Source organism: Falco rusticolus, chromosome 1 (assembly GCF_015220075.1).
Source record: "Falco rusticolus isolate bFalRus1 chromosome 1, bFalRus1.pri, whole genome shotgun sequence".
NCBI lineage: Eukaryota > Metazoa > Chordata > Aves > Falconiformes > Falconidae > Falco > Falco rusticolus.
Window position 1 is genome coordinate 19,454,028 of NC_051187.1, and position 9,107 is coordinate 19,463,134.

Consider the following 9,107-nt stretch of genomic DNA (forward strand, 5'->3'; position numbering starts at 1 on the left):
ATTGCCTGGTCATAATAATGTCCCTGTCAAGCTGAAACACTAAAAGCAACTAATGCAAATAGGGGAAACCAACTTGTGCTTCTGTTGGAAATCTCCCGAGTTCAGCATTGGCTTTGTTTATGGTCACTGGTATTGGTGTGCTAACACCTAAAGCTGCAAGATGAACGTGGCTTCGTGTTCGTCTGCATGCAGCCAGTCAGTTTAATTGGCTTTCAAGCACTAAGTGGCCAGCCTTGTTGTGGAAGCAGTTGTCTGTTCCCCCTCTGCTAGGCCTGGGGGTAAATATCCAAGACAAGATCTTTAGAAGTCTGCTAGCAGTCAGTAACCTTCTGAAACTCTGTGCTTGCCTGCCCGCTTGCCGCTGCGCCACAGCATTCTCTAAATGCTTTGTCAATCTTCTTTTGAACGCTGCTGTAGTACACAGCACCAGGCTGTGATATGAGCTGCGTTCCTGTGCTGCTCGTTGAACAGATGAGTTCTGGAAATTCTTCAGCAGTCTGCCTTTCAAAAGGCAGATTGATGCTCTCTTAACCCATCACCCTTTTTGGGCAGGAGCGATGCATCCAGCTGACTGTTTAGCATCGCTGATGAAATATTAGATCCAAAGCCTTTAGTGAGCCCAGCTGAGCCAGCAGAGCCAGACGGCTGAGAGGGTTGTGCCAGGCAGCCGGCAGAGGTGGGAACCTGCAGATAACAGCTGCGCTGCTTGCTGCACGTCCAGTAATGCCACTCAGTGTGGCCAATGCTCTTGCCATAGGTAGCTCTCCAAACAACCTGTCATAATCCTTGTGTTCTTTGATTTCACACTCTTGGTGTAAAGCTGTCACGCACATTTGGTGTTAGGAGAGGCCCAAATTCTGTGCGTAGAAGGGGCTTACCTCCAAAAGACAGCTGCCAAAATCCTGCTAGGTCTGTACGGTCCACCAGAGTCTGGTATCTCTTCCACAGAAGATGATTTTCTGCCCAGTTGATGTAGGCATGTGAGAATATGTGATTTGAACTTGGCTGCCAGGGAGCTGCTCTGGAAGCTCAGCCCTGGACCAGCCATTTCTGAGTGTGCCGTAGGGACCAGCCTGAGGGGAGAGGAGCCACTCGGTAAATCATCCTGCCCTGGGAGCTGGGCTGCTTCCTGGGCAGGCCCTGTTCAAGCTGTGTGTTTTTCCTGCAGCTTCACTAGAAGTGAAATCGCAGCTGTTAAGTTGGTGACATTCACCAGCAGCAATTTTTTTTAAGCGGCACTTTGACAGCAAGACTCAGCTCTTTGATTACCCAAAGTGGGAAAGATTAAGAAAGAAGCTAGTGGTAGGCTGTTTGTGTTTTCCTCGGTGTGGCTCCATTGCGCACGCTTGGCATTAATGTTCCCCCAGTTGCATGGCTTGTGCGGGTTGCTGGAGAGAGCAATTTTCTCTGATGACTGGCAAAAAGATGTTTAGTGCACAAACATTCCTAGAGGGTTGGGAATTGGTGTTTAGGCCAAAGCTGACTGCATCCTCCTTAGGATCTTAGATTTCTGGAGAGTCTAGTGCTGGGGACACCGAGGTCAAGCAGCCTTTGTAGCTGATAACGTTGTTCAAGTAATTTCTTTTTATCTTGCAGCGCAAAGAAAGGAAGTGCAAGCCCGGGCGGTGTTCTATCCTCTGATGGGCTTAGGGGGTGCAGTCAATATGTGCTATCGAACCCTCTACATAGGGACAGGTGAGTAGCTGTTTACTGCCCTGACCTTTCAGAATCAGGGTGGTTCTCCCTGGCCCTCCTGAAGTGTTTGCCAAGTGGGTGTCAAAGAAAACGGACCCATTGTGGCCACGGGTACTGGGATTCTTCACTACCAAGAAATGTGGAAGTTCCCAGTCCATTTGAATCTTCGTGGGGTTGCACCTTTGTAACCTGGCTGGCATCAAAATTAGCAGAATGGCTGCGCTGGAGACCTAATGCCTGACTGATGGAGAGAAGACTTAGAAGAAATTGCTTGCAGGCTTCATTTCTTTCTGCTTAGATTCTTCTGGCGTTCTGGGTGGACCCAGTAACTGTGAAATGCTCTTCAACCTTCATGGAGCTGCCTGCTAGCCTTCCCTTCCCCCACTGAAACTTTGTTCGGTGGCTTATCGCAGCATTATTCATGCAGTCCTGGGAGCACGGACAAAGGCAGTTGCTCCCCTGTTGTTTTGCTAATTGAAGTTTAATTCTGTCTGTTGTTCTCTGCTGCCTGACAGTTTTGGGTTTTTTTCTTTCTGAAATGAACTGAGCTTGTTTTGTCCTCCTGATTGACAGGAGCTGATATGGATGTGTGCCTTACAAGCTATGGTCACTGTAACTATGTGTCTGGCAAACATGCCTGCATATTCTACGATGAGGTGAGTGCTTGAGTGGTGGTTTTTCTTTTAATTTTTATTATTTGGCATGCATGGCAGTGGGAACTGGAGATGCAGGCAGCAGGTTGTCTTTGTGTGGCACTCCTTTGTGGACTACAAAGTAAGAGCCAGGGCTGTGAATGGTTTCACTCCAGTGAAGGCTGCGTCAGCGTTTTCTGTCAAACCCTTTTCTGAAGCACAGAGCTCTGCCAGCTTGATTTCTCTGAGCTAACTGCTTGTGGACAAAGACTGACCACAAGTAAGCACTGTCACTGCTGGTGTCTAGGGAATGAAAAAGTCATAGAAACTGTTAGATACTTTTTGATCCAGCTGCGTTGCTAATAAAAGCAAAATTTTACCTGTCAACATCAAACCTCAGCTGGCACAAAACAAGGAACTGCTCAGAGTCTCTTGCTCTCAGGTGTGATGGTGGTGCAAAGTGTTTGTGCCATTTGCAGTACTCTGTATATAAATTATTTAACTAAAATTTCAGTTAAGCTCTCAGCATAAACAGAGGTCTACATTTGCTCCTTAACTACAGTCCAGAGATTAGTCTGTTCTTGGAAGTAAATAGGTTGGCGGGTCTGCCAATAAAAGCGCCACTGGAGATGTCTCTTAGCATGGGAGCAGTCTTTGAAGCAAGACAAAATCTTTTATTTCACCATTTGTCGACGAGCTACTGAGCAGGATCCAGGATTAACCCACAGCCAGCTTTAGCCATTCCTCCAGTGCACTACAAGCTACAGAACACACTCTGTAATGGGATCCAGACCTTAAATCTGTGTTGAAGCATCTCCTCACAGTGGTCAGTCCTAAATCAGGCTCTAGGCACTGAACTTCCATGCTCCAGCAGGCCTCCTATGGCTGTGGCTGCTCTGGAGGGAGAATTCCCCTTCCTTAACTCTGCTGCTTCTGCCCGTTGGCAGCTCACACTTGGCCTTGGTCTCTGCAGGATACTTGAAAACTTCACTCCCCGGTGCACAGGGAGTTTTTGTAACTTGATTAAGGCTTTGTAAGTCCCTGGGGGACAAGGTCTCCAGCCTTCAGATGATTCCTATGAGCTAACCTGAAATCTCTTCCACTTTCTCAGCATCCTCTGCAAAGCTCAGTGGAGCGTGATGCTGTGTCACAGTAATGTCTCCTGGCATTTCAGCATCTGCACAAGGCCTGTAAATCCCAGACTGTCGCTGTCTGGCTGCTGCTGCAGCACGCTGGGATCCCTCTTGCCATCTTGTGTCTGCTTTCCAAAGCACATCTCTTCCCTGCTAGGTACAGGTCTGGGGCCAAGTTTGCGTCTAGTGTGCCTCTTCAAATGGTGTACTCCCATTGTGAGAATCAGCTTGAATCCCTGTTTCCAAAAAATCTGTCGGTCCAAGTGCAGTAGGTAAAACCTGCTTCTCTTCGGAGCTGCTTTGGCCCTCCTTTCCCTGCCGGGAAGCAGCTCCCGCTGAAAAGACATCTGTTCTGTGAGCGTGAGCCATGCACAAGGGTCAGGCTGGTGGTCTGTGAAGCCGGGGGATATTTTAATTGCTGTTATTTAACCATCAACACAGAGGGGTTGTGCTCCAAAAAAGGGGTATGTGAGCAGAAGCCCTTCTGACTTGGTGTCTCAATTCCCACCTCTTCTTTTTTTTTTTCTTTTCTTTTTTTTTTTTTTTTAATTCCAGAATACGAAACATTACGAGCTGTTGAACTACAGTGAGCATGGGACGACCGTGGACAATGTTCTGTATTCGTGTGACTTCTCAGAGAAGATGACACCCACTCCTCCCAGCAGTATTGTTGCCAAAGTGCAGAGTGTGATAAGTGAGTGTTGAGACGGTGCCAGCCCCACACACCGCCCCGGGGAGCTGTTGGAGGGGGACAGGAGCGGGTGCAAATCCATTCCTTGGTGCCCCTTGTTCTGCACCCCTGGGAAAAGGGGGAGCCTCTCCCCGGGAGTCAGCCTGGGTTATAACCTCCCTGTGTGGGCCTGGGAAGTGCCTCAGCCTGCGGCGTGCTCTGCTGCGAGCCGCGCCACGGGTCCCTGCCTGACACCAGCTCCGGCTGGACCGAGGGGGTTCACCACGCGTGTCCTCCCCTCCCAGGTTGTGTGAGGAGCTGAGCTGGGCTGTGCTATAGGCATCCCCATCCCTGCGTGGCTTACTCCTGCTCTCCACCTGATGAGCTTCCTCCTGTTTTGGGGGGGTTTTGGTTGCCAAAATAGATAATCTTTCCAGGGCAGTGGGGAGATTCCCATTTCCCTTTCATCAGCCGCTTCCTGCAGACTGAAATGCCTCATGGCTGGAGGATCTTACCCCTGAGGCACCTCAGCAGTAGACCCTGCTGATGAAAACAAACTGTCACTGGCCTGCCCAAATCTTACATGTGTGTTTTTTTTTTTTTTTCTCCTTTCTTTTCTAGAACGACATAAAAGCAGAAAACAGGAAGAGGAGCCGCATGAAGAAGCTGCTGTGATGAATTCACAGGCGCAAGGGCAGCATCGGAAACCCTGTAACTGCAAAGCCAGCAGCTCCAGTTTGATAGGGGGCAGCGGGGCCGGCTGGGAGGGGACAGCCCTGCTCCACCACGGCAGTTACATCAAGCTGGGCTGCCTGCAGTTTGTTTTCAGCATTACTGAATTTGCGACCAAACAGCCCAAGGGGGACACTGCCTTAGTACAAGACATGGACTTGGAGGAGAAGCTTTCTCTGAAACCCCACCAGATGCCCGTGCTGCGGTCCAACTCAGTTCCCTAGGAATTTTAGGAAGAGAGCTTTGAAGTAAAGGAAAACGCCCTCAGACTCTTGCAATGCAAAAATGTACAAACCGAGGTGGGATTTTTTTGTGTCGGCCCAGAGACTGTTCACACGCCGTTTGCATGAAATGAAGAACGTTTAACTTTTTTTAATTTTTCTTTTTTGCTCAAGTTTTAGGGGCATTTGCACATATATTTGTACTATACATTTCATTTTAAAAGGAAAACTGCAGTGAGAGCAGGACGTGTCAGAGCGAGGGGCGACCGCTGTCTGACTCGAGGACTCTCTCTGACAGATAGTTCCCATGCAGTTGTAAAATAATCAGAAACTTGTTCTATTTTGTGCCAGTGACAATAGTTTTATATTAAAAGAGAAATACAGTTTTCATACAGCAAATCTATACAATATCATTGTTTTATTTAATGTAAAGAAGCGCTCTTCTTCCCACAGTTATTTTTCCCATCCCTCCCTGCTATGGTTGCACTACAAGTAGCTACTGTGTATTATGGGCAGTGAGAAATGAGTTCTTTTCCTGGTGTCCATCCTATTTTTATTTCGAATAAGGAAAAGTGTTGGATTCTGTGTAAATACATCAGTGATGGCATTTTTCAATGTTTTAAAGCTGTGTACAGTGCTACATGTGGTATGACGTTCCTCAAATTGTCTATTGTAGCAGATCGTTTGTCGTAACCTGTCTGTCTCTTTTGTTTCTATGCCACCTCCCCGCAGCAGAACAGCTAGTTCCACTGTACATAGTAATTGTAACGTTTTAGACTTTACAGAAACTTTCCTGTATTCTGTATATAAAAAAAAAATACTTCACATTCTGTTTTCCGACTGTCTGTCTGAACTCTTGTCACCACAACCTGGAGCATCCCCAGAGTATGTGCTCTCTGGGGAAGCGGAGCCTGTGCTGCGGGAAGGGGCTGTGCCCGCATGGAGCGTGTCCTGCGTGGGGATGCGGGAGGGTGCGAGGATGCTGATGTCCAGGAGTGAGGAGGATGAGGGGCAGAAAGTGATGGAGTCACAGAAGGGTTTGGGTTGGAAAAGGGACCTTGGAAGGTAAATCTAGTCCAGGACCCCTGCAAGGGCAGGCACCTCTTCACCTTAATCTGACCTTGAATGTTCCAGGAACCAGGAGCAGCTGCCGCTGCTCTGGGTGAGCGAGGTGGGGTCTGGTCCTCGGGGCACCCGTGTGCACCCCCACCCTCTCCCTTAGGGCAGCGTGCTGGGGACAAGGGGGGGGCAGGCTGCGGTTCGGGAGCAAGTTACAGGTGGGAGGTAGGCTGCAAGGGGGGGCAGGTTGTATTCCGGGGGCAGGTTGTATTCGGGGGGCAGGTTGCAGCCCGGAGCAGGCAGCAGCTGCGGGGGGGGGGGCACGGGGACAGGTTGAGTCTGGGAGTCAGGCAGGTTGCAGTCCGGGGGGGGAGCAATCGGCAGCCGGGGGGGGCAGGTGGCAGCTGGGGGGAGGGGGGGGCAATCAGCAGCCGGGGAGGGCAGGCAGCACCCAGGGGGGCAGGTCGCGGCTCGGGGTCCGGAGCCAGCGCCGCCCCGTGCCCGCCCCCCCGCCCCGCTGCCCCGGTGGCGGCCGCACCGCCCCCGCCCGCCCCGCGCTCCGGTTGCGCAAGGAGCAGCGCGGTGCGGCCCCGTCCAGCCTCCCGCGGCGCGGAGCGGGGGGTGCCGGCTGCCGGGGCGGCCCGGGGCGGCGGCGGGATGGGGTGGGCGCTGCTGGGCGCCGGGCTGCTGCTGGCGCTGTACACGCTGCTCCGCCACGGGCTGCGCCGCGCCCCGCCGCCCCGCGCCCCCCCCGCGCTGCGCGGCCGCACCGCCATCGTTACCGGTGAGCGCCGGGCAGGGACCCCGCGGCTCCGGGACCGCCCCGGCCCGGCCCCGCCGCTCACGGCTCCGCTCCGCAGGGGGAAGCGGCGGCATCGGCGCAGCCACGGCGCTGGAGCTGGCCCGCGGCGGGGCCCGAGTCGTCCTGGCGGCCCGCAGCGCCTCGCGGGGGGAGGCGGCCGCCCGCCGCATCCGCACGGTGAGGGCCGCGGCACCGGCATCCCGCACACCCCCCGGGCCGTCCCGTGGGGGGCGGCAGGCACCCTTGGGGGTCCCCCAGCGCTGCCCTGGGGTGTCCCTGGACACGGCGGGGGCACCCCGAGACACCCACCCCCATGGGACATCCCTGGGCATCACACGGGCGCCCCCATGGGACCCCCCAACTACCCCAGGGGCACCCCGAGACACTCACCCCCATGGGACATCCCTGGGCACCCCCAGGACACACCTGGGCACCCCCAAGAAAGCCCCACGGGACACTCCCAAGCATTCCAGACACCCGCAGTGTGGGCACCTCCAGCCTTGGCATTGGGCACCCACCCACCCCCCAGCACCCTGCAGCCCCCACCCCAGGCAGCGTACCCCCATCATCCCAGAGAGAGTGCCCCATCCCGGGCAAGGTGCCCCCATCCTGGGCAGGGTACCCGATCCTGGGCAGGGTGCCCCCCTTCCGGGCAGGGTACCCTCCTCCCGGGCAGGGTGCCCCCCCGACCCTGCCCCAGGCTGTGTGTACCCACAGGAGACAGGGAACGAGGAGGTGCGCTTCATGCAGCTGGACCTGGCCAGCCTGCGCTCAGTGCGAGCCTTTGCCAGCACCTTCCTGCGTCAGGAGCCTCACCTGCACCTCCTCATCAACAACGCAGGTGAGTGCCGGGCCCCCCGGCCCCCCCGCACCCCCACCGTGGGCTGCCATGGCTTCCTTTGCAGGCGTGAGCGCCGGGGGCACGACGGAGGACGGCTTCAGCCTCCCCTTCCAGGTGAACCACCTGGGCCATTTCCTGCTCACCCAGCTGCTGCTGGAGCGGCTGCAGAGCTGCGCGCCCAGCCGTGTGGTCATCGTCGCCTCCCGCGCCCACTGTGCTGGCCGCCTGCGCCTCGACACCCTGGGCCGTGCCCCCCCTGGGCTGCTCTCCACCTTCCAGGACTACTGCGACAGCAAGTTGGCAAACGTGCTGCATGCCCGCGAGCTGGCCACGCGCCTGCAGGGCACCCAGGTGACATGCTACGCTGTGCACCCAGGTAGGGACTTGGCTTACCGTCAGCGTTTGCATGGGGTGTTCTTTGCACTGGGTGTCCCATTGTGCAGGGCGTTGTCTGCACGGTGCGTGCTTTGCAGGGAGCAGCAGTGTGCACAGGGCTGCCTTTGCATGGTGCACTTTTTGTACGGTGCGGACTTTGCACGGAGAATTCCTGCATGTGCAGTATCCCGCTGCACAGAGCGTCCTTTGCATGGTGACTCCCTTTGCATGGAGTATCTGTTCACAGGGTGCACTGTTGCACAGTGTCGCTTTGCATGATGCACTTTTTGCACAGTGCACCCCTTGCACAAAACATCCCTTTGCACGAGTATTCCTCGGCACGTTGCATCTGTTTGCATGGTGCACTTTTGCACAATGTGCTGTTGGCACAAAACATGCCTCTGCACAGTGTGTCCCTTTGCCGGGAGCATCTCTTGGCACAGTGTCCCTGTGCATGGTGCACCCCTTGGTGCACTCTTGCACGGAGCACCGTGCACCACTGACCCCGACACCACCGGCCCTGCTAGGCCAGGCCAGGGGGTGCGACACGGCCGTTTCCCCTCACCCCAGGGTTCGTCAACACGGAGCTGTTCCGCCACATGCCGCTGTGGCTGAAGCCACTTTTCCAGCCGCTGGCCTGGCTCTTCTTCCTGGATGCGTCCGAGGGCGCCCAGACGTCCCTGCACTGCGCCACGCACCACGGCCTCGAGCGCTTCAGTGGCCGCTACTTTGCCAACTGCCGCCCGCAGGAGCCGTGGCCGGCAGCACGGGACGACCGGCTGGCCCAGGCGCTCTGGGAGGCCAGCGAGAGGCTGGTGGGGCTGGTGGGGCCCGGAGGGAGCCCGTCACCTGCCCCCGCCACCGTCCTGCAATAAAAATTACGTTGGTGACAGAGAGGGGGATGTCTGTCAGCTCCTGCGCCCACGCGGCACCAGGGTGGGCGTGCA

At 55.3% G+C, this 9,107-nt stretch overlaps 2 protein-coding genes across 5 annotated transcripts in view; both read left to right on the forward strand.

Moving 5' to 3' along the window:
- Nucleotides 1–5,915, forward strand: part of PHF12 (PHD finger protein 12) — a 33,001-nt gene extending 27,086 nt beyond the window's left edge. For all 4 annotated transcript variants that reach the window (XM_037373588.1, XM_037373582.1, XM_037373605.1 and 1 more), the window contains 4 exons: nucleotides 1,597–1,695; nucleotides 2,269–2,351; nucleotides 4,016–4,154; nucleotides 4,752–5,915. In XM_037373588.1, the coding sequence (XP_037229485.1) occupies nucleotides 1,597–1,695; nucleotides 2,269–2,351; nucleotides 4,016–4,154; nucleotides 4,752–5,086 (656 nt within the window). In that variant the 3' untranslated portion in view covers nucleotides 5,087–5,915. The remainder of the gene's footprint in view (nucleotides 1–1,596; nucleotides 1,696–2,268; nucleotides 2,352–4,015; nucleotides 4,155–4,751) is intronic.
- An 850-nt stretch (nucleotides 5,916–6,765) lies between these two features.
- DHRS13 (dehydrogenase/reductase 13) lies at nucleotides 6,766–9,056 on the forward strand. Its single transcript, XM_037373617.1, has 5 exons — nucleotides 6,766–6,926; nucleotides 7,003–7,121; nucleotides 7,662–7,785; nucleotides 7,850–8,161; nucleotides 8,731–9,056. The coding sequence occupies exons 1-5, from the start codon at nucleotides 6,800–6,802 to the stop codon at nucleotides 9,033–9,035; spliced, it is 987 nt and encodes a 328-aa protein (XP_037229514.1). The 5' UTR covers nucleotides 6,766–6,799; the 3' UTR covers nucleotides 9,036–9,056.
- The last annotated feature ends 51 nt before the right edge of the window (nucleotides 9,057–9,107 follow it).

What these genes read in the sequence shown, in the direction of transcription:
- DHRS13 (XM_037373617.1), top strand. Translation starts at nt 6,800, where the DNA reads ATGGGGTGGGCGCTGCTGGGCGCCGGGCTGCTGCTGGCGCTGTACACG. An exon ending in CCGCACCGCCATCGTTACCG is followed by an intron (nt 6,927 to 7,002) that starts GTGAGCGCCGGG and finishes TCCGCTCCGCAG; the next exon opens with GGGGAAGCGGCGGCATCGGC. An exon ending in CCTCCTCATCAACAACGCAG is followed by an intron (nt 7,786 to 7,849) that starts GTGAGTGCCGGG and finishes CTTCCTTTGCAG; the next exon opens with GCGTGAGCGCCGGGGGCACG.